The 25597-nt window shown below is 37.3% G+C and overlaps 1 protein-coding gene across 26 annotated transcripts in view; it reads right to left on the bottom strand.

Annotated features, from left to right (window-relative positions):
* Window positions 1-25597, bottom strand: part of LOC127978662 (pleckstrin homology domain-containing family A member 5) — a 125578-nt gene extending 99981 nt beyond the window's left edge. For 23 of the 26 annotated variants that reach the window (XM_052583506.1, XM_052583474.1, XM_052583495.1 and 20 more), the window contains exons 1-3: window positions 25404-25570; window positions 25221-25297; window positions 24605-24662 (exon numbers count right to left, since the gene is read on the bottom strand). In XM_052583506.1, coding sequence (XP_052439466.1) covers window positions 24605-24662; window positions 25221-25297; window positions 25404-25495 — 227 coding nt within the window. In that variant the 5' untranslated portion in view covers window positions 25496-25570. Of the gene's footprint in view, window positions 1-20912; window positions 22645-24604; window positions 24663-25220; window positions 25298-25403 lie in introns of those variants that run through there. The other 3 variants (XM_052583622.1, XM_052583613.1, XM_052583630.1) reach the window with 3 other exon arrangements.

Raw genomic sequence — 25597 nt, 5'->3', positions numbered from 1 at the left:
GACAATTGTGATTTTTGTCATAATCATGCAGCCTTACTTTAAAGACAACTGATTGGACTAATTTATAATGCTGACAGTTTAAATCTGTAACAAGTTTTTACATTTATACAAGACCGATAAGCAAAAACGTACACTTAACTAGATGCATTTATTTATTTTTTAATCCCCCCAATTATTAGCTTTAAATAGTCAAGAAAATAAATAAATCAATAAAAATGAAAATAGGTTAAAACATTGAACGAAAATGAATAAAAGAGAAAATGGTCAAGTTCACAAATCGCCTTGTGATTTGCTGGATGGCTATACTCAACCATCCTAACTGTAATTATGCATGCATTTATTAGCATGCATGTTTATGTGAGCACACCGGGGTGTCTGTATAGGTAAACCGTTACCCTCATCTGACCCCAAACTAACAGGAAGGTGTGCCGCTTCCATCCCCAGACTAATGGCATGTTCAATAGCTATAATCAAAGCAGCTCCTCCACCCGCTGCTGCCTTCAGAGCGAGGAAGTCTTACATCCACACTCCGCTCCCATTACTGCTGACGGCTCACAGCTAAAGGACAAAAACAATCGCCAGTGTCAGCAAAGCCACCAGCACAGCGTACAGTACATCAACTGAGGTACAGGCCCTAATACAGGCGTCTGAACCGTGTACTGCATGGAAGTCACTCTCAGTTTAAGAGTGTTTGAAGAGCAAGAGCTTCTCCAAACGGGTTTATATGACTGACGCCCTACAAACATATTCTGCTTTATACTGCAAAATAATAATAAAAAAAAAGTTTATCTAAAAAAAAGAAGAAGCTTTAAATAATTTAAATATTACAAATAGTATTTACTAAAATATAAATATTTACCACCAAAAAAATAGTTTTTTTTTTTTTTTTGATTTCCATTATGTTTCTAGAACTCTAAATATCAGCAAATTTCCAGGACCAAAATTCCATGGAAATCAGCAGAAGTGTGGAAATCATGACATTTCTTTTAAGGTTTTTTTGTCTTTGTGAACCCTGTAACTAGGTGCAGCATGACGAATTGTAGGTGCTACTGAAAATACTGATACTGAAAATGAAACTTAGGCAATGACAATATCCAAATATTTGATGTTTAATATATCATCATTTTGGATTTTGGAAATATTAGACTTCACTGTAAACTGGAAGACAATATAACACAACATGCTGGGTGCTGGTTATAACAAAAACTACCACTGAAAGCCATCGATTAGCCTAAATCCCTAATGCTGTACCATGCCATCAAAGATGGATTATTGTACGTAAAATACAGTAAATAATCAATAAAGTTTGGAAAACTTAATGCAACTGGTGTTCTAGAGCACAATCTGTCCTTATATGATTGATTGGGACGCAGAGTTATGGGTGAGGATCAAAATGAAGGTCCAAACTGAGGCTTAGCCAGTTCAAGTCTTTTCCCTCCTTCCCTCTGCATTGGATCACAAACATGGCGGCAGTAAGTCAATTTGAGTCATGCTATTTTTAAAGAGGGGGCTTTTACTGAAATCTCACTGCTGGCTCAGGATTAATGCCACCGGTGGCCTTTTGAACCCTGGGAGTTTATACAGACGACTGCACTATGCCATCTCTAACAGCTCACACACTCTCCTTTATTTAGCAAACATTGACTGCACACACACCTGCTCCTGACAGACCCTCTTTAACAAACCTGCATCTTATGTAGATTTCCATTAGCTTGTGTCTGCATGCAGGCTAGAGGCAAATCTCACAGCATGCAACTTTAAACAACTTTACAGATAAGAGTGGAATTAGGTTGGACTATTGTGCTAATGAATACGCAAATACGTGCCAGATGAATGCCAACGTATATACTAGACCAGAGCCCAGGGGCTTCAACAGAAGTAGGTTAGAAACTCAGGAGCCTCAGCTGAACCAATCATATAATTATGGTGTTTTTGCCAAGCTGGAAAAACAAGTGCACATTGGCTTAAGATGAAAATAAGAGAGCTTGTATACAATAGGTGTGTAAGTCCAAAGTCCAGCCCTTTCTGCAGTCTTCACTTCAAACTCAACCAGTGTTTTTTCTCAGGAGACAAAAACACAACTCGCAGCCAAAACCAGCCATTTGACAAGCGATCAATATTATTTCAGTATTTGTGTGTCCGATATGGATAACAGATTATTTAATTGTCTAACAACTAATAAGCATAACTGATTATATCAGTATTTGTGTCACCGATATACACTATACATAACCGATTTTTATATTCATGTTCTATAACCAATGTGCATTAGTAAATATTTCATTATTTGTATCTGACAATTGATATGCATAAACAGTTATTCAAAATGTATGCGTCCAACAACCGATATGTAAAACAGAATATATTAGCATTTGTGTGTCCAACAACCGATATGCATAAACTAGGGCCGGGACTTTAACGCGTTAATTGAGATTAATTAATTACACAAAAAAATAACGCGTTAACTAAGATTAATTAATTACAGAAAAAAATTCTTATTTTTGCACCGCGGAACGTTTCTCACTTGATGAGTTTCGGCGGACCGATTATACTGGAGCACCAACTAGCGTTCGCATATCACCGCAGCACATCAAGTCTCAAGTATCACCTCAACGCAAAACATATAGCAATTAGCATGGACTTTACACTTTATGTTGAACTATGTATTATTTTGTTGGTGCAACAGTTTATGTTGAACTCTTTATTGTTTTGGCCAAGGTTATTGAGAGTTGGACTTAGTATGTTATGGCCTCTGAAGCAACAGAGAGATGTTTTCTAATAGTCAGTGTTTCCAATGTTCTGAATGTAATTGACAGTATTGTGTATTACTAAAAAAAAAAAAAAAAAAAAAAAAAAAAACACTTTACAGAAGGTTCAGCACCTATAAGCTTCCTGAATTTCTGAAATGTACTATTTCTAAATTGTTTCTAAATATGCTATTGCTACACTTCATGGCAAAAATTGCACTGGTCTGGTAGACTTGGTTGAACAAAAATAAACAATATTTTGTTGCTTAAGCGTATGTATTCAGTCATTATTCAATGGTATACTATAAATCCATGTGAAAAAAAATTACTTCTCACTGTTCTCAGGTCAAATATTTATCTGCGATTAAAATGCGATTAATTTCGATTAATTAATTAGATTAATTTTTTTTAATCGAGTCCCGGCCCTAGCATAAACTATTACTTCAGTATTTCTGTCCAACAACCGATATGCATAACTGATTATTTCAGTACTCATGTGCCTTTTAACCAATAGGCAAAACCAATTTAATAACATCAATATACCAACATTTTAATATTATGAAAAATAAATACTTTAGTATTTATCAAATATTCAAGTTCATATTAAGATAGTTATTAATTTTTAAAAATCATAAAAATATGTTTTTATAGTTATAGTGAAATTATTATTTTTCTGTCTATTTAAAAAATGAAACACTGTACAAATGGTTCTGCAAACTGATTATCAGTATATTGTAAATTAAAATATATTATATAAAACCGATTATCAGTCTACATTCACTTCAGAATTCTGCTAAAAAGTGTAAATGTAACATTTGACATTTGTATTTTTATATATTAATATTTCAAAATTATTAAAGAATAATTACAAATATTAATTAAAAATAAGTCATTTTCCCCTCCAAATAACTATTGTTTTGGATTAATTTACAGTTTTAGTTGATAGATAGATAAATAGACATACAGTCTAATTAGTAAAAAAAAAAAAAAAAAAGGGGGGAAAAAGCTGTAAGTCATGGTTATGGTAGTATATGTAAACTAGACAATGACAGGGTGGACCAATTTCTTTTCTCATTTGTCAACATCATAACCAAGACAGTACAATTATAGCCAACTAATCTAAAAATGAAATTAAATCAGCCTGTATTTAAGAGTATCATTCATAATCAATTAGACTTCGACAACAGAAAATTTTACAGAAATAAAGCATCTTTCTGTGAAAAGTAGAGATAGTAATGTACAGTACGTCTACTAGATACCTAGTTACCAGTTGACTGTGACAGAAAAACCCAGACACTCCACAAAGAGTTAAATAAGTTCCCTAATTCAAGATGGTGATAAGACACAATAACAACAGGACAAAGGGCATCACAGATGAAACGATACTAAAGGTGAAATACGAGAGCGGTTATGAATGAGGTGGAGGCCATGGTAAACAAAGAGCTTGTGTTTCACATGAATGAGTCAGGACTGCCTGTACATCCAGAGGTGGAGTGAGGTCATTTCCTGTCCAGACTCCCCACCGCGTGCCACTTTCCCAACACCGGGAATACAGCCAAGACGGCTCAATCGCTCGACGCTAGTCATACATAAGTAAAGTCTGACAATGATAGTCTTGGTTTACAGCTTCTGGAGTGTTTTAAAATGACAGCGTTTAGATTACGAGCCTTCAGTGCTTTCAGTGAGGTGTAATATGACGCAGGCTGAATATTACTGCTCTTATCTGTCCTCAAACGCAACAACAGCTCTGGCCTGGAGGCAAACGGCATCTTCAGCACATAGGCATGCTTTAATTAGGCTAAATTCAGCTCTTGTAAACAGCCTTTTAGTCACAGAACTACAACTGACAGCTCTCCAGCCCCGAGAGAGAGAGAAGGACGGCAGCAGACTGTGTCTCTGTGAATCAGAAACGATCCTTATGTGGGTTAAAACACATCCATATCTTCACATTTGACTAGTCTAATCCATTAATAAGAAACTAGGGCCCTATGATGTTTAAAATAAATACAGACAGAATAGAAACTTTGCTTTTTAATGATAACACAATTTTTCCTCAAGGTTTTAATTATAACCTCTATTTAATTTAATTATATAACCTCTACTGAGAAGCACTTTGTTTGCCAAAAACTGTAAATACTTGTATATATATATATATATATATATATATATATATATATATATATATATATATATATATATATATATATATATATGCATCTTAAATACATTTTAAAATATTAATTCAATTTATGTTTAAAACTCCATTCTTATAAAAAATTTGTATTAAATCATAAGTTAAAAAACAATTAAACCATGGAAAAATATATAGTGCCCTATTATTTTAAAAAAATGTGAATATGTTTAGATTGTTAAAAATTATATATATATATATATATATATATATATATATATATATATATATATATATATATATATATATATATATATATATATATATATATATATATCATGATTTCACTTAATTAGGCATGCTATTTGATAACTAACATTTAATCTAAATCCGGTACGTTTTTTTTTTTTTTTTTTTTTATAATTTTTGAACAAATAAAAAAGATCGATATGTTCAAAGCAATGAATATTACATAAGCACTTTGTTGCAGTGTTAGGCGATGAACTGAGTCCTGTAAGATAGACTAGTTACGGTTTAACTGTTAAACTGTGCTAAAGTCTGCCAACACCCTCTCCCAAAACTTGTGTCTCTAAAAACAACTGATTCTCACTAATCTCCTAGTCAGCCATCCTGACCATCCCTATCCTGAACATGTCACTGCCTGCTAAACTATTACAGGCTGATTAGCACACAAAGACGAGCATGAGACGGGATAACAGAGAGGGCTGAAAACGCTGAATGATGATTAATAGATCGGACTGTGGTTATTTCCCTCGATACTGTAATCACAATCAAGCTAAGTATTGTGTTTTATAAAAGGCTAGATATAGATGCATCTAAATCTAAATTTAAATTTTCCAGTAAAACAAAAATACAAGTCAAATGTTGTACTGTAAAAAGTAAAATATGTTTGGGTCACACCATATATTAGCACTGCAAAAAAAAAAACAATCACATTTCATAGTAAACATGATTTATAGTTTGGTTTTCCACTTTTTTGTAACTAATATTTTTATTTATTACAATAATAATAATAACAATATAATTATACAATACACACACACACACGTATTTCACAATTATTATTATTTACACATTTAAATCACAAAATCTGGGGCCAAATTGCAAATTGTGCAGCGCTGCAAATGAGCTAAACCTAGCAAACCTAAAACATGTTTCTTTAGCATTTAATATCATGTACAACTGTGAGCAGAAGACAAACACATTAAAACTGTGGTTCAATCTAATTACAACTTGCTTGTTAGGACTAGTCGCCTTCACCGAATGAGAAGCCTAATGAGTACTTGAAACATCTGATTCGCCACAGACGGTTTTTTATGTGCATGCATGGATAAATTGTGCACCAGAAAGGTTGATGCATGATATAAACAAGGTTAACTTTAACTGCTAGGCCACACCACAAGCAAGTTGAGCGCTTGAGACACCAGTGGCCCGTGAATAACTGGTCCGACAACAGGTTGATTAATAAATTTAAAATCATCCGACATGCAGATTCATCTAAAAGGCTTTTAATCTGGGGATCTGTGTTGTTCTTGCCTCTGGTTGTAACAGCACAAAGCTACACACTTTAAACTTCACCCACATGCACGAGCAAACCCTCATTATAGACGTCATCAAAACTTCTACAGAAACCCTGGAGGGGAAATGCATCCGAAATCTACACACTCCAGCACCAGACGCAATAAAAGAGTGCATTGATGAGATCATTAGAACGAAGCACTTCAAGAAACAAATCAGTCCGAAAGATCAATGCTGGCATTTATCTAGTTACAGCAGATTAGAGGAGGAATTTCAGCAATCTAGCTGTGGTGATCTGGAAATCAAAGACGTCTCTGAAGCGAGACGTTATTGGTTCGTAACTGCCCATTGTATTCACTGAGCTGCTTGTGCTTTATGGCTCCCAGCTGCGACACTCGAGCAACGTACAGGACTGGAACAATCTGGGCCAAAACATACAACCTCATGTGTTCGGGCCGCGACTGAGGAGCCGAGCAGCAGACCGTGTGTAGGAGGAAAGGAGAAAATGGGAAAAATGGGAAAGGAAACTGGTGGGTCGGAGTCCGTTAGTAATCAGATGTCAAAAGAAGTATAGTGTGTTGTGAAAAAAATAATAATAAAAAAAAAAAAAAAAAAAATATATATATATATATATATATATATATATATATATATATATATATATATATATATATATATATATATATATATATTTATTTCTACAACACAAAGTTAAAATACTGAATGAATAACATTTAAATATAATAATAGAATAGTAACTACAAGAAAGTTACAAATTTAAATAAAATTTAGTAATAATAATCCTAAACAATATAATCATCATCATCATTATTATTATTATTATTATTATACAATATCTACAACAAAAAGATACATCAAATACTGAAATAAATAGTATTTAAATTTAAATTTAAATAAAGAAAAATCAACATAAGAAAAACAAATACATTAACATATAGGCTAATAATAATAATAATAATAATAATAATAATAATAATAGAAATTCAACTACAAGGAAGAGTTAAATATAAAAAATATATAATAATAATAATAATAATTATTATTATTATTATTATTATTATTATTATTATTATTATTATATTCTCAACACCAATACCATTGTCAGCAAATAATTATATTAATAACATCAGTACCAAAAGAAAAGTGAAAACTTTTTTGTTACTTAAAAAAAAAGCACTGTACAAAGGCATATTTGATTATGCTGAGATATTAAGGGTTATGTTGGGAATTGTGCTGTTTTACTGGAAACTTCAGTATTGTGAGTGAACAGTACAGTAGTAGGTTTCATAAAAAGCATAACATCAGATGCAATCCGCTGGCAACGGCTCTGGAAGGTTTAAGCTTGAAGCTCTGTTCTGTTATTTGTATTTCTGACAATCATCTGTAAAGTGTTACGCTTTCACTGTAATAAGCTCCCCAGAGTCACATTGGTCAGGTGACGCTGCTTAGCGCTAAAATTATCTCTGCTCCATTTGTGCCTGAGACATCACAATTATTTTTGTCACTGCGAACGCTGATGTCTTTTCGACTCATTTCAGGAAAAATCATCTAACGGGGACCATTTCCACAGACTTTTTATAACCGCTGCTTTGGTGAAACGTAATTAACTTTTCCTTAGTTTGCATAGTTCCTCAAGCAGATCTCATTTCCAGCAGTCAAGCATGCATATTTATTTACATTGAACATTCGATTTACTTCATCAGAGGATACAAACTAGTTCACATCAGCAGCAAAAAAGATACACTGTTTATTTGTCAAGCAATAAATCCCATCTCCGTGATCAAATATATTGCAACTGTTTGACACTGGCATTTCCTAGCTTAATGCGCGTCTAAGTGGCTAGCTGTCAATTAAACAATTAAAACAGTGTTGAATATAAATGCATTAAGTAGCCATCAATAGCATTTTACAAGTGAAGCGCTGTTAAATTTGACCGTGCATTTAACGACGACACAGGCTTGATTCTGCTAACAGACTGGGCCTACCGCCACAAACAGGGCTCAGCTGTGTGAAAAACTGTCCAGCGGGAGGATTTCTGGCCCCGAACCAACCCCAGGTTGTCCATTGGCTCCTGTGCTCTGCTCATTCTTTTTTCTATCCGCTTTTATCACCTCACACCAAATGGGTTTAGCGTGTTAGGTAACCTCATTAGCACAAGGCAGTCCTGGGATGAGCTGCACATTAGCAGAGGATCGTCTGGAGAAACCGCAAGATCTGCTGTCGAACAACATGATGCACATTTATCTAGACATGCACACATTCAATAGACAAAGTACTGCGATGATTGAATATTCCTGTATTTAAAAATGCAGCATGCTGTTTAGAATTCAACTGCAGTCACTTGAAGACATTTAGAGAGGATTTAACTAGTTAAATGAATTCCTAAATGAATCACTGTTGATAAAACAAATCAGTTCAGAGACTGATTCAATGATTTATTCAAATACATACAGTAAACTTACGGGTTCCTAAATGAATCGTTTGAACAAATCAGTTGAGTGAATGAATCAATGACTCACTCGTAAACACACTTGATTCCTGAATGATTCTGTGGTGTTGAACAAACTGGTTTAATGAATGATTCAATAATTCACTCATAGATACATGCACTTAATTTGATTTTGAATGAACAAATGAGCTGAATTAATCATTCAATGATCACTTGTTTCTTTCCTGAATTAATGGTGGTGTTGAACGAATTGGTTGAATTGGTTCATTCACTTGACTTACTTCAGGATTTAGTAACTTGATCTGATTTTGAATGAATTACATTTATGCATTAAGCAGACGTTTTTATCCAAAGCAACTTACAGTGCATTCAGTATACACCTTTTTTTTTTTTTTTATCAGTATGTGTTCTTCCCGGGAATCGAACCCACAAACGTTTGTGCTGCTAACGCAATGCTCTACCACTAAGCCAAAGGAACTAAAGGAATGAATCAGTGCTGATGAAAAAAAGATAATTCAGTGATTCACTCAAATGACAATCACTTGTAACATTCCCGAACTAATCAGTGTTTTTGAACAAAACTATTGAATAAATGACTCAAAGACCCTTATAGAGTCACTTATCTCTACCTACAGATATTTATGGTAATCCTATGTATCATAACCGTGATAACAGTAATCGTTTATTCTGGAGTAACATAGAGATGTCTTTTCCTAAAGGCTTCACTATAAGTGATTCACTACACCCGAGCAAAAGAGACCTCATGCTTTTGACCCTGCCACTCAGAGACGAGTCAATACTTAACTACAGCAACCGCACACCAGCCACATTACAGCTGTAGACACCTGTTACTGAAGAATCATTTTACAAATTCCTACAGCCTTTTCTGACTAAGCACCACCCCACTTTTAAAAGCAACATCCAAGGTTTAATGTCTGTAAGAGGCATTTAACTATGCAGGATGACTATAAAAACCGGCAGGTGAATTATTAATAGGGCAAAAGGAGCTTGGTGCGAGGCAAGGCCTCGAAGGAAAAAAGGAACTGACTGAGATGTATCCAGACTTCTTCCTGTGTGAATCTGATCAGTAGACCCAAACTAATTTACCCATTTTAAAAACAACACCTTACAAGGTAACAAATAAGAATGGCAGACATTTAGGAGCTGCTTGACAGGCTTTTTAGTGTGTGCACGCTTCAGGTGTACATGTTCAGAAAAAACGCATGTCAGAATGAAATGTTTGAATGAAACATTTAAGCAGCAAGGTTTAAAAGCAAATGCAAATAACGTACTTGTGTGATTGAGTTAACATTTGATGCGAATGCATGTCGCGTTGTACAGTATATTGAGCCGCCAGAACGTGTGATGTAGCACGAGATTTCAATATTTCTTCATAAGCAGATAGTTGAGAAAACTATCCTCTAGTTACAAGTGCATGGTTTATTCACAGCTCCAGGAAGTTAGGGTTACCTCAGATACTGACATTTCATTTAAAGTCTAATGAGATCCCTGAGCCACCATGCAAATTGCCTGTAAACCACCGTCACATATGCTAGGCCTGCAAATCTGCTTGTGCATTTATTCTACAGCCCTTTAAAATAAGTATATAGTAATCGCATGGTGTGGGATAGAAAACCCTGAGAGATTAAGACCACATTAACACAAAAAGGTCCCATCAACCAGCTTCCTCTCTTCCCCTTAATTTGGCCGTTAATGCAAAAGAGAAACATGCTAATCCAGACTGTGACCCCTTTGGATTTATGACACAGTGTGGTCATGATGGAACTGGTCTTGCTTGGCAAAGCTTAATATGCAGTACAGCACTGGGCAGACGAGGCGAGATGGCGCTGGGTGCAGATCTGATGTGCTTTAATAAACCAGCAGAGTGCACATGGTGAAATATTTAAGCTGGAATCATTACTGGGGTTCCATACACGTGCTTTGATGATGTTCTCCGCTGGAGGAGAGGTCATTGCATGGTGCCATGGGGAAAATTAGACATCCTCTTGATGAACATTGGGATTGTGGGTGTGAGTGGAAGTTTCAGGGTAATTCAAGAGTCAGGAAGATCTGACAGACCTCTGGAGGGCCTACAGGTGAGTATGTGCGACAGTATTGAACATTATTTATCAGAAAACTTCACATGGTGATGCACAGCACATCTAGGACTTCTAGGCATAAATCAGAGCAAACTTAACTTAAAAAGTAGTTTAGGTTTCACAAATAGCTGTGTAAATAATCAAGGGAATGGCTCACTGTTATACAGAGTTCCCTGTATTACTGTTCTCCAGATCTACACAGAGAAAAAAAAAAGATGTTGAATTTGGGAGGATAAAAAGTCGGTGTGCCACACGTTTTATAGGAGACACATGACACATTAAAACAATAAGTGTTCAATAAAAAATGTGTTCTAAAATTGGTGCAAAATATCAAACATTTTTGATATCTTCAGACTGGATGGAATTATAGTCGACACGACACAATTTTTATGAAATCTATCAACTCAAATCTCCAGACCGGATCTGACTTTTAACAATTAGCGTCAACTTCTCCAGACAGTAAATCGGGAGAAAATCAGTCCAAAAATCATGAAGTGTATTCCAGCCTTTACTGTACACTTACTAAAAGACTGTTTATATGACAAATTGTACTTTAAACAAACATTTGCAACAGAGATTAGTTTAGGGATGCAATGCCCAAGCTAAATCCTAGGAATCACGCCGAGCATCTTGGCAATCACCAAACAACCCTAAAACGAGCTCTATCAAGTGTTAGCATGACCTTGAAGCTTCTTGTGCCCTTCAGAGATATCTAATTGTCGTTCAACCACAACCTGATAGTAATTAGTGTAGCCTGAATTCCAATTAAATCAAGTAGAAAAAAAATATTGAGGGTAAATGGGAAAGGGGGCTTGGAAAGACAGACTTGGATTCATGAAAAAGCTGTATATCACATCATTATAAACCTCTTCTCTCCAATTTTCCATTCTACTCGTAATTAAGACAGTAATTCAGCAAATCTCATTACTCCAGTTTAAAGGAGCAGCAACTCGCCATGAACACTTCATTAATATCAAGAATTTGAGCTATCGGAAACAGACCAAGCTACCAAGCTTAGACTATTTTGAATAAGTGAGGCAATCGACAACCAATAACGTTTTAAGGAGATGGCCGCAAATGCACTACTCATTCGTGCAAAGCTCAGGGTAATCTACTAAACCTCAATGCAATTAAAACATGCCTCCACACCACCTTACCAGCACATCTGCTTCATATTAGCGTCGGGGTCTTGTCTACACCATTCCTGTGCATGTGAAAGCTCTGCAACCTCGGTGTCGATCAGGGCTGTGGGTTAGTAAATCTGCATACTGCAAAAACGGGATTAAGCTTCAGATTATCTACTACGAGAGATTAACGGCAGGGTGGCCACAGGCGGTGTTACAGTGGGACGTCCCAGTCCTGGGAAAACACTCCCAGATTCGAATCAAAAGATGTTACCATTTACTTCAGTTACCGATGAGTATGTTGAGTAGAAGTTAAAAGATTGCATGTTTCTCAATATGCATAAAGGTCAGATTTATTGGATGAGCTGGGGGTCATTTTTATTGTTGGATTAGCAACATTTCCAAGCATTATGGATTCAAAATGGCACACGCAGTGACAGTGGTCACACTCAGGCTTTTTAGTTGCAAAAGAGGACAATCCTACGAAATTCTGGGTTTTGGTGGAAGCAGATACACTCTTTTTAGAAAATCCCCATACAAAGCAAAAAAAATAAAAATAATTGTTGCCAACATTGGGATTATGAACCCATAAATCTGCCAACATCTCCTGATCATCAAGTCCTAGCAAGATATTCCATTACCCATCTACCCTTTGCCTGTTCTTCAGCACTGGCAAACATAAACAAATGAATTCTCTAGAGCAAGACAGCTGATTGGATGAAATCTAGTACTCCATGTTGGAGCTGAAAGAATGCCTTACGGAGTCCCACACGTATAGCTGCATCACCACTAATGCATCCTCTTGTATACACGGTCTTCATGTGCAGAAGACCACAAATATGCCTCAGTTGGCTTCTCTCTTATTAAGTCTATTGGGAATGGAGTGCCAAACAGGAAGTGGTGGGAATTACTAGTAGCAGGAACTATTTGGAAAACTGTAGCTAGGAGGAAGTGCTTGATATTAAAGTGCATGACTCCGCTGTGAGGTCATGATCCTGGAACTGGTTTTCGATTTGCCGTGGTCATGGGTTTCGTCCCATTCTTTGTCGTCGATTAAACGAGACGGTACCCGTTCCCTCGTCAAACAGGTTCACTCAAGGGTTAACAAGAACGAACACTCATAAAGGGAACAGAGAAAGGTGTAACGTTTGCAAGACTCTCCATGCAGAATCGCTTATAAGGCAGATTAAAACTTCTCATCTGATTGCATCATCAGCTTGACACAACAGTCCATTATTCTGCCATTTATGCAGCTTGTTCTGACTCACATAATGGTAATAGCTGGGAAAGAATGGCAAGGTGCTTCAGTAATCTGGCTGCATTTCCACTCTCTAGCAATAAACATCATTTATATCTAATACAACAGAGAGGTTGTACTTAATTACAGTTGATCCTCAGATCCCTGTGGAAACCAGGAGGCCATCCAATATGAGACGTGAAAGCTCAGGTCAGTGAACTGGCCGGGCATTTCAAGAAGGAGAAAGTCATTTCAGCTGCAGATAAACCAGATTCTTTGGTAAATAGTGTGTGCATTTGCTGAATGCTAATGTCTTCAAACATGGAGTAAGACTTGATTTGTGGGTGGAACTAGAATTAAGTTTCCATTTGGCTGTCCATTGGCTCTCCTGGATCAATGTTTCCTGATACCACAGCCGCGGTTAATATCCTCTGATCGTACGTATTAGTTTCTACTAGAAGATTGGGTGGCGTCCAAAACTGTGCTATAATGTTCATTGTAAAACGGGGTACAAATTAAATTTTCATCCTTTTCAAAGCGCCAGCTGGCAGCCATTTCAATGGGTGCATGAGAGAAAAAGAGCTGAAAATACATGCAACGTGAATATATAGATTGTTTGGAAATATGACATCCGTTATCGTGAGAGCTCCAGCACTACACATCAGGAAAAGGAAACGCATTGCTCTGATTCTTTTGGCATCCACCCCATCTTCCATTGGATCAGAGGGCAGCCAACTTATCTCTGGGAGTGGGGGTAAATTACACCAGACCACAACCCAAGTGAGACAGCTGTTTTGAAGAGGATCGTTTTACGTTACCCAATTCAAAAATACACATTTATGGTCTCACACAAGAGACAAGCACTAGTTTTTTTTTTTTTTTTTTTACTTGACCTGCAAACAATTACACGGGCCACACTAAAAACCAAAGATAATTTCTATATATACTTTCCAAGTGATGGTCTTAAGACTTTTGGTACTTTTGCAATGTTCATCAAAACCAAGATAACATTATCTTGGTAACAAAAATCAGAATTTTACATAATTTAAACTGCTTCACAAAAAAATTTTACCTTGAGGTTTGCAAAGTGTAAAAACTAATCTACAAATTCAACAAAATTGAAGATCTCAGTAGCAACAAAGAAAACTTTCTCACTCTGACCCATGCCTTCATATCCTCCTTGTTGTGCCTTAATCCATAAAATAAAAAATACAAAAATAAATATTGATGTAACAGTAAATCAAGTTAGCCCCTGACTATTAAACTATTAAACTCATGTCACTCCAAACCTGTAAAATGTTTCATCTTTTGTAAAAGACAAAAGGATATATTTTGCAGAATGCACTAGTTATTCTTTTACACACAACAAAAGTGAATAAGGATTTATGCTGAGCTCCAAAAATTATAATAAAAGCAAATTAAAAGTATTATAAATGAAGCACCATATTTCAACTTTTTCAAAGTCATAAAATAGCTCCAGAGTCACACGATTCCTATGACATGCTTGACATCAAAAGTCAGTTCTTGTGATTGATCTCCATTGATGTCAAACCAGCCTGGTGTGCCATATGTATTCAAACACCTTTTGTGTTCTACAAAAGAAAAAAAAATGAATCTAGAGCGGCATGTTGGAGGGCAAACTATGACAATTACAATTTTTGGGTGAACTATCCCAATAAACGCCATATTAGCAAAATCCTGCAATAAAAGCATTGCTGTGAGGACAGTCCGCAAAGAAAAGCAACATCTATACCAGTCTGACACAACAAGTCACCATGAAGAATGTTTCACTGTGGCTCGACTTGATACTGTGTCTCTCAGCCCTTTCATGCACCTTTCCATCGCATTCTTATCTCTCTCAGAATGGAGTCTAAGCCGAATAGAGTGAAATGTTCTGCACGTCCCAGCGATAGAGCCGTGGGACTGGTGGACCGAAGGAGGCTGTGGCATCCAATGAGGTCAACCCAAGGTCAGCCGCCCCCCATTGTCTGGTTCAATCTGTGAAATGTTCGACAATTCACGAGAGACGCTCGCTGATCCGACCGTGATGAGGATTAATGTGATACATTTGTTTGGTTTAGGCTCTGAATGAAAATTAAAAGTATCAGGCGCAAATTAATATACTTTTGTGGAGTCATTTAGATTAATGATGTCGCTACTGGTTCAGGTTGACCTTTCCACACCTCCCTGTTAGAAACTGGTTATTACCTTAAAGAGAAACAGGCATGTGAATTACCTCTGAATGCTCACCAGGCGGGTAGTAAATCATGCTTGTTACTGAAAATAAAGCGGTTGTTGAAAAACCGCTAAGCAACTAAATTATGTCATTGGATGTCCTTGCACGCTATCTTCTGCTGCTTCCAGAAGCCCGTTTACAAATGTATAATAAAACGCCAGAGGACATAAATACATTAGTACAGGGAATACAGAGAGATGCACTGCTCCAGACAAAAGCAATGATTCTAATTTTGTTTGGAAAGCACAACAATAAATTGGTGTATGTGTGCTCCAGCGAGATTAAGATGCTACAGATGTTACAATGCAAAAACAAACCACTCTTTGATGGTACGAAGAAATCGACCAATTTTGTGTTAATGTAGGCAATAAAAAAAAATTAACAACTACTAAACATGCTTTAGTTTTAATTCTAGACTTCACATTTATACAAACAAAATCAAAAGCACCTTGAAATCATTCAATATCACGGTAGCTGTTCCATTTTGTCCTCGGTCTTTCCTCTGATAACAGCCATCAGACAGCACATCTCGACAGGCGGCATCTGCGAACGTGCTCTTATCATGGCGCAAAAACAACAAAATGGGAATGTCATGACAGGCCGGTTTGCTGAAGATGTGAAGAGACTTGTAAAAAGTACTGGGACTTGCAAAACCCAAACGCTGCAGCCCTCCATCATTTCAGATCCTCTGCACTGATTACAGCTGCTAACACATTGATAACACACTTGACTTAAAGCCCTTAAATATAATGCATTACTAAAGTATTTTTAATGCCTTGTGATGCACCTTATAATGCACTTTATTATTTCAATAAAATACTTGTAATAATAATAGTCAATAATAAATACTTATTAATGTAACCACAGTTATAATACTTATCTATTCATTGTTACGCCTTTAGAAAGTATTATGGATTAAAACACATGACAAACAAACATCACATATTATAATGCATTTTAACTTTAATTACAATTACTTATAAAAATATATATACAATGCATTACAGCCTAGATTATGAAAACCTTTATAATGCATTATGCATAAAAGCTTTAAGTGTTACCAATATTTTCATAAATACGAAAATTTACGTTTGAATATTTCTTTTAATTTTGCTCTTTTTCCATCAACTAAAATACTATTTTTGTTGACTAAAATTAGGTGCCATATTAATCAGATTAAACTGGCTAAAATTAGTGAATATGAAATGACCAAAGATTGATTAATATCAGTCAAAAGTCTAAAAGACTTGGAGGCCATATATAGTTAAGCTGTCACTTCAACAAGCCCAATAAAAGAGATATTTAACCGAACAAAAAAACAAGTTTAATAACTATAACCTTTTATTGCATAAAACTATTAAACTCCTCATGTAAGAGACATTCTATGACATCAACAGCACAAAACAACTTCTCCTTGGACATACTATAAAATAAGTAGTTCCCAACACCCAGCAGTTTATTAAGCCTTTCTTTCTGCAAAATCACTAGGAAGTAAGTCTCACGCCACGAAGAAACAGCACCAGACTCCAGAAAAATACTGGCCTTTAATTTCCCCACAACACCTCGCTAATAAACCTGCAGATTCTGCATAATCACGGGGACATTGATCGCAGCAGGCGACCTGAAGCACGACAGTGATTGTTTAGAAAAGTATTGTTGAAGGGCGTTTCATACACAAGCGCTACTTTATTAGCATGCAACAGAATGTCTCAAAAGTTTGAAAATTGAGTCTCCCTTTTTAACTGAAAATATCGAACTTTGCAGGCGACCTCAATAATTGATTTTTCAGTTACTGCATGCCACTACCATCTCAAATCTTCAATTATATCCTACAAATCAATTGCACACCTGTATAGAAACGTGCAACTAAAACACAAACGCAAATAAAGATCTATGTCAGAAGTGCAGGAAGATTTTCCAAAAGAACCGCTGGCAAAAACAGAGTTAAAATAAACACAACCTTTGTATTTTGTGGCAAGGCACTGACATACAAAACTCCTCATTCATGCATTGGTATAAAAGCAGCAGCTGTTTGATGTTTATTTGCTCAGTGGTGTAGAGTCCAAAGACATCAGGAATGATATGAACATGTTTGAGGAGTGGCAGCGAGGACGCTCTATTAAAACACTACAGGTTATAGGCTGTCGAAAATTAAATTGTCTACAATTAAATGAATGTACTACGTTTTAGTTTGATAATCTTTTATTTTATTTTGTATTTAGGGGATTTTATGGTACTAAATTGTATTTGTGTAATAGTGGAGTTCTATCTTTTTTTTTCTTCTTCTTCTTCTTCTTTTTAAGCATAGACCTGAAAACGAAACTGCCTATTTAAACTGTCATTAATCTTGAATGCTTTGGAGCACAGACAAATGGCCAATAGATATATCGCTTATGCTGATATTTTGTCATAATTAAAATATTGGCATTGGCCAGTACGTTTAGGTAAGTTTGCAGATGCAAAAAAAGGAGAAAGTATCAATGTTTGCTAAATAATATAAAAGCAATCATTATAAAACTTTATTGTATAGCTCCTTTGTTTAACTGCGACAGCAAACAATGAAGAGAGAGAACGTGAGCACTGTGTGCACAGGCGCCCGTCTCGAACACATCGGCCAAACAGAATCGGGTGATGACGATATTTGAAAAATGCCAAATATATACCACTAGTTAATACATTAACCCTCATTTTATTAAACATAACATTTCAGAAAAATGTTATACAAATGTAATCTAAAACTGCACTAATTTTCACACACTTCCAGAAAAAGCCAGTTTCAAAATTCTTGTTTCATTTTGTTGACATATTAAAGGTTTTTCCAGAAGGGATTTTGGATATCTCTTCTTTTTTTATCAATCAGAAAACACTTTCAACAGCCAGGGGGGAAAAAAACTGAATTTTCACCCTATTATTAGCAATAAAATGTTCAATACATATCAGACAATTACATAAATTAAATCAGTAAAAACCTACAGAATTTAGACGGGAATAAAACTGCTGAGTACACAAGTGCTACTGAAGTAGAGATGAAAACTCATTTTAAAATATGTACATCAATTGAAATCTACAAATGCAAACCGCTAACTGCAAAGAAAAGCACTTAAATGTGTATTTTTTGTGTTTTCTTTACACTAGTCTAAAAGACAGCAAGTCTCCAAAACTGACCAATGTTTTTGCCTGTAGCATCTTGTCCTAAGGACAAAACACCTATGCAGTTATGAACTGCCCAATGTTAAGTGTCGTCAAAATGACAAATAACTGAATCAATTGGCGTGTCCGTCAGGAGACGTAAGGGTTGACTGAATCACACCGCAGGACGCACTGAGCAGGAGGGCAAGATAAAACCGGTTGTGCTGCAGGAAAACAACAAAGAAACAACAAAGAAAGCCAGGCACCAGAGGCGCAGTGTGCACACTGAGCACAAAACCTGGGCAGTGTTCTTGTAGTCTAATGAGTATCATGAGCGAACAATCACCGCTAGCAACTTGTTAAAATCTCAAAAAACGAGTTGCCCAATTGTGCTGCACAGCCGGTGGGCTGACCTAGAAAGCCACGCTTGGTCGCCCAAGTCAGAGGAGCGTTGATCCATCCGTTTAACCCTCTATCCTGACCCCATTTGAGATATGATTCATGGCTCTGCGTCAGCAAAATCCAAAGCTGCGGAGAGCGTCCGGCCGCTAACTGTGACTTAATGAGCACTCCATCATCTTCCAAGCTGCCATCTACCCATTCATTTAGCTGCCCACTCATACAAATCAACCGAAGCCGATATTAAGTGTCTAACAGCTGAGTAACCCATCCCACTGGCATCTGGGCTGGTGCTGTCACCGAGCTAAATGCTACAACCCAAGTGTTTTCTGACTAACCTGGGAGGAATGATGAATTGGACATTGGGTTCTTGTAAGGTCTTTAACAAAACTTTTCTAAATAGTTGTTCTCTGATCACCTGATGGATGGATGGTTCTGGTGCCCAATCAGAAAGCTTGTGAGTGTGCTTCTTACATTTAGAGAGATGCATCAAAACCGCATCAAAAGATGTTTCATTCTGATCCATAGAAATTAACAAAACAAGAAACAAGTCAACAAATCTAAATCTCATTTCAGAGTCACAGTAATTGAAGTTAGACATATCTACTTCTATATTTGTGTTTGTGCGTGTGTGTGTATGTATTATATATATATATAATTGCTGAGTCAAAGTAAATAAAGTATAATCTTTCAGCCAAGAACTTTAATTTCAAAGCGTCACCTCTTTCCAAAGAATAAAAGACATTGCTGGACAAGGGGAAAAAATGGCTCTGCAATGGCCAATTTTGTAAACTGGTTGCAAACCAAGAAAAAAAATAAACATGGCAATATCTCTCAAAGTCAGTGGAAATGCGAGCTGATTTTGATATGAGCAGCAGAACCATTTCAGTCCAAAAGGAGTTATTTTATCCAATTAGAGCAGTCGAAAAAGTGTTTATATGCAGTCAGAGCCAAATTGTGTTATTTTGGACTGGAATCACTTGAGCACTGAACTGAGCTGTCAGCGTCTGGCAAAGCCTGGGTCAAAACAATCAGAGGGCCAAGAGTCATTTACCCTTTCACACCATTTCTACTTGCCCCATGGCTCTCAGAACGAGTGAATGAGGGCGAGAGCAAGAGAGAGAGGGAAACGGGCCCCACATGATTCGACAGTTATAGGAAGCTTTTCATCACTGTGGACCCAACTCCACCCATCCATCGACCCACTTAACTGTCCTAAAACCAGCGCATCTCATGTTACTGCTGCTCTGGAAACTAGGAAACACTCACACAGCGACGGCGAGTGACACTGACACACACACACACACGGCTAATCATGCGAGGACCATTAGACACATTTCTTTCAACAGCATCCCTACCGAGGTGGAAACACCTGCAGCGGACTGTGGGATGTTTTGATTGGATACGGTCCATGCCTTCCTTTTGTTCATTTTTCACATCACACCCACCAAAGACTACAGTTTACTGCAGTTATAGTTAGTCTTGTTGCTTAATGACTATTTAACTAGTAAATCTTACAGAAACCTTGTATAATTAGGCTGGTTTAGAATGCCTGTCCACTTTTTCAGTGCCATTGGTTTCAAGAGTATTTTTTCCAATTATTTATACATATGGATTTTTTTTTTAATCTTCATTAAAGAGTTACAAGCCACAGACTAGTCCAACCAGCTACAAGGTGCACTACACAATTACAAAACTTTGATTTGAAGCAAAAAAAACAAACAAACAAAAAAAATACTATATGAATTTGAGAATTTGGAAAAAAAATAAAATAATGGCTTTAAAGGGAGAGAACTTCTATCTAAAGATATATAAAAGATAAAGAAAATGTGAAAAATAAATAGCAAGAAATATTTTTATTTTATTTCAAAATATGCATACTGACATAACTATTTAAGAGGTTTGATTGAATCGATTAAACCAATTAAAAACCACAATAATGGTGATTCTTTTGGCACAATCTGTTGTTTTTTCATTTCTCTGATTGGTGGAGATTATTTTGCAGAATCATGAGAAATTTAGTTTTTCCACCAGGAACGCAACTGTTAAAGACAATTATTTAAAAGTAAGTTGATACAATGCGGGTTAATTGTTTCAACAAACACATACACCATTAATTAACAACCTTGTAGCTCACAGCTGTTCTGCCTTTAACAGTTTGTAAGTTGTCGTTAAAAATTTAATTCCCTATGGAGAAATTGAACCCAACTGTGACGGCGAAGTGTCATGTGACATGCTTGATGCATCGCCATGGAAATGGAATGTTGTACGTTCTAAAAATGTTCTGAAGATTCTAAACTTGTGTGTGGAAAGGTCAAGTAATTCCAATCCCTAGAGGGATGTTAAAAAGAATAAAAAGATATTTTTCACCTGCCATTGTTGAAAAAAAAAAAAAAGACAGTCCTGCCTCAAACTCACGTCACTGATTAAACCAGTGCTGCTCTGACCCATCCACACAACACAAACAGATGCACACACAAACACAAACCAGCACATATGAAAAGAGCACGCCACAGCTGAATAAGTGACCTTTGCAATTTTCCTCTCTCTCCACGTGTCGCTACATCGCTCCATTTATTTCCCATTCCAGTCAGAAATGCCCCCCAAAAAACCAGTAGGATTGCATCTCTAAAACAAGTACACTTAAATAACACCACATTAAAGGTTATTCCATCCTGTCAGATGCAGAGCAACCTCTGCTGCTCTTTGGAGTGTGTGTTATTTCACCGCATTCCCCCTTTAATTTCCAAAAGCATGAGCGAGATACAGGGAGGAAGCTCAACCTCCGCCTCATGTTGGGTTGCCCAATCTGCGGCCTGTTAGTCAGTAGGTGGAAACTGATGACCAACATGAGTGTCTTCACTAGCTGTTCATTTTGCAGCATTCCCAAGACGGTACAGATGCTACGCTACAAGCAAAAGCAGAAGAAAGAGCGGCCTTTCAATCGCAGCGAAACCTCTGCTTCACACGCCGCTCCAGATGTAGACCGCAGGTCATCTGCTTCATCTCAATTATTAATCATCTTCCTTTTCAAAGAGTTCGTTGGTAGAGCTCCAGAAGATAATATCCCATTCACTGTGTCCACAGAGAAACTGATATTTAGTGATAGTGCAAAAAACGTTCGGTAGAAGCCATTCTGGAGAATTAATAATTCAAATTCCAGTTGCAGAATCCAACAATAGGTGTGTATAAAACCCTTTTTTTATATTCACAAACCTAAATAGATTGCATTTTTCCTTAGAATTAAATATTATACAGTTTAAGGATTTTTAGAGAGCCAATTGATTCTAATACCTTAGGCTTACTATTGATGGTAGATGCTTCTGGGAAATGAAGCTTGTCTGTGTTGCTTTTCATAAAGATAGATTTCAAAAAAAAAAAAAAAAAGTAAGATCTTGTGAGGCATTAAAAAAAAGGAAAAATGTGCACGCTCACTGTTGTTCTCTTTTGGGTTTGGAAAGCGTTGCAAATGCTCTGTATGGCGGCCACAGCAAATCCAGCATCTGAGCGTCCTCTGGCTAGCCGTGCTATTCCTGGGTGACACAGAAAAAGCATCCTCACACGCTGCAGTGCTTTTTTAATGAATTCTGACAGACTTGAGCTAATGGATCAAATATCACAAGCCACTTGCTGCTCCAAGCGTCGCTCCTTCACGACCCCCTGTGTCTCTGTGCCAGTATAATGAACGACCCCGTATCACTCTTAATCTCAGACGGGCACCATCTGCTGCTGCGGTAACATGAGCAGGTTCCCCACTGGTCACTACGACCACATCCTGTCCGAGTTTCTTCATATTGCAGATCTTAGATCAGTATGACGATCCAACAGAACATTGAAAGTGAAAACAGTCTCAGTTCTGGGCCTCCAGGATTCATCAGCGCAGCAGTAAAGGATTCCAGGGAGTCTGTACGCAAACAATAATCCACAGAGACGATGACAAAGAGATGCATTCGAGCAGTTGGTGAATCGGTCGGGTGTTAAGACTGCAGTATGATCATCAGAGATCATCATTTGTTGGTGTGTCAGTGATGCAGCATCCACAAGCCCTCAGACGTCTAGAAAGGGTCAAGTTGTCAATCCTGACGTGATGAGATGTATCTCGTGAGTTTTAGCTCGAATCCCTGAGTCAAATTAGCCTCAAAGTTCAGCTCTGGAATGGGTTTGGAACAAATACTACAAAGCACACACCATGCATTTTACACATAAAGAACATAAGAGGCAGTTAAACTGAGTTTAAAGCAGAATCCACTTAATTTTTTCTCCATTTAAACCATTTCTAAATGGAGTTTTCAAAATATCAACATTTGTTTGCTAACAGCTCTACGTCTGCTGACTACAGACTGACTTAAGTCATAAAAGGACGACACAACGAGTGAGGAACAAAGCTTCGTGGAAGGAATTTCTAAAATTCAAAACAAAGCTTTTAGAAGTAGGTTAAAAAACTGCCCATTCATGCTTCTACATTACTGTACAATACAAACAAATGATCCCACAACTGATAAAATATGCATGATGCCGATAACGCAAGATACTACTCTAATATTATTGTTTGGCCATGGTAAGACACCAATGACATACAAAATAAAGCAATTTTTGTAATGTGCAACATCTAAATCAAAGCAACCAATAGACAACAACCAATGTTAATGCACATTAATGCAGGTCTGCGTATTAAAACAATATGGCCGCAAACACAAGAACATAAACACTACTCAAAAACCACAAGTAGAAGGTATTAATCTGATAATATACTAATTATTGATGTAAATTTGTGGCCAAATAAGAGGCATAATCAACCAAAATGAACACTTATTTCTCGTTCTATTTATTGAAAAACCACAAAAGATTTTGAAAATTGAAACAAGTTGAGGTATTAATCTGGCCACAAAAAAAAAACACTAAAAACTTGTAACTGGCACAAACGGAAAGTATTAATCTGATCATATTTAAACTACTAATGTGAATACTTTCAAAATGGGCAAATAAAATCCCAATAATCAGCCTGGTTCATTTTTAACACATTCACTGATTAAAATAGTCTGAAAATAATCGATCGGCTCTTCTCCACACCCAATCAAACAAAGCAAGTCCTGCGAAGCGGATGGAAACCACACGAATGGCGCAACAGATTTGTTTTAAACTAGACTAGAGCTGTACAAACAAGGGTTAACATGATTCACTCGGTGGAAAGCAACAAGTTGAGCCTGTTCAGCCAACAGAGCATTGAATCACACGGGCTTGTCAAGCCCTCCGTCAGCCTCACGGTAATTACTTTTTTTTGTAAACGGGGGGAGGGAAAGAGCTCTAACGACTCGTGTGTGCCTTCAGTGTGCGAGCGGAAGCATTTCTGGAAACACTATGGCATGAGTGTAAGAGTGTGTGTGTGTGTGTGTGTGTGTGTGTGTGTGTGTGTGAGGGGGCGGCGATCTGAAATCACTGCCGCCACTGCTGCTGTCAAACAAGCAGGAGAGAGCCAAATATCCTCCAACTCACTTGATAAAGCAACGGGCTCCTTCAAACGTGTATCCTTCTTCCCATCCGGTGGGTAAATCTGAAAAGAAGACACAAGGACAATGAGTTTTGCATGCAAAAAGCATCTTCTAGAGTGACTGGCTGCACATCTCTCATCGTGCCCATGATCTGCAGTGCTGTTCAATGCCCACAAGCACTGCTCGCATCTCTGTACTGCAGATCAACATGTAATTGTGGACCATTCAGCTTGTTTGGTCTCTTAAGGGTGACAGGAAACGGCTAATGGTTTTATAACCAAACTCAAACTGGATTTTAGGCATTCAATGACTGTGGAAGTTTTAAGTGTTTTGAGGAATTCAAAGCATGCAAGCTGTTCCCAAACGATCCAACGAGTAAAAAATAGCAATGACAGCTGTCAATCAAAAGCTAAAATGACCATGCAGCCCCGTTGAAATGTGAACGGGTTGTGAAACGCTGCGCGTGCAGGTGTGCTGCATGCATGCTACGCAAACGCAAACGCAACGCAACGCAAACGCACTGACAATGCGCGCGTCGCGTCCTGCCACAGCTGCACTGATTGCATTTCTCCTCATGCGGTGATTTTTCCCCAACGGAAAAGCCGCTAAAAGCCTCTTACCTGGAGTTTTTCTGTGCCCTGTAATGACGGCTTCTCCCGTGACTGGATGCAGCCAGGTTGTGCTCTTCCCTTCTTCACTGTTGGGTGAGAAAAAAAGGGGGAGAGAGAGAGAAGGTGAAAAACAACCGACGAGAGGCATTCGAGTCGAACCGAGCCCCAACTTTCCATCCCGCGGATATTTACTTGATAAAGAAGACGCGTCCGTCCCGGGTCACGCCGTAACTCCATAAAGAAGGCAGGCAAGACAGCCACTCCGGGTTGAGGACCGCCGCCATGTCTGAGCACTGAGAGCGGCGCTCGAGCTGCGCGCGTCCGACCCACTCGCGCGTACTCGGGATTCCTTAGCAACGGTGTCCAAGGCGCGGCGAAAGAGCCTC

This window comes from Carassius gibelio, chromosome A4 (assembly GCF_023724105.1).
Source record: "Carassius gibelio isolate Cgi1373 ecotype wild population from Czech Republic chromosome A4, carGib1.2-hapl.c, whole genome shotgun sequence".
NCBI classification, from domain to species: Eukaryota; Metazoa; Chordata; class Actinopteri; order Cypriniformes; family Cyprinidae; genus Carassius; species Carassius gibelio.
Note: the sequence above shows the minus strand (reverse complement) of the source record. Positions and strands in the feature narration are given on the sequence as shown.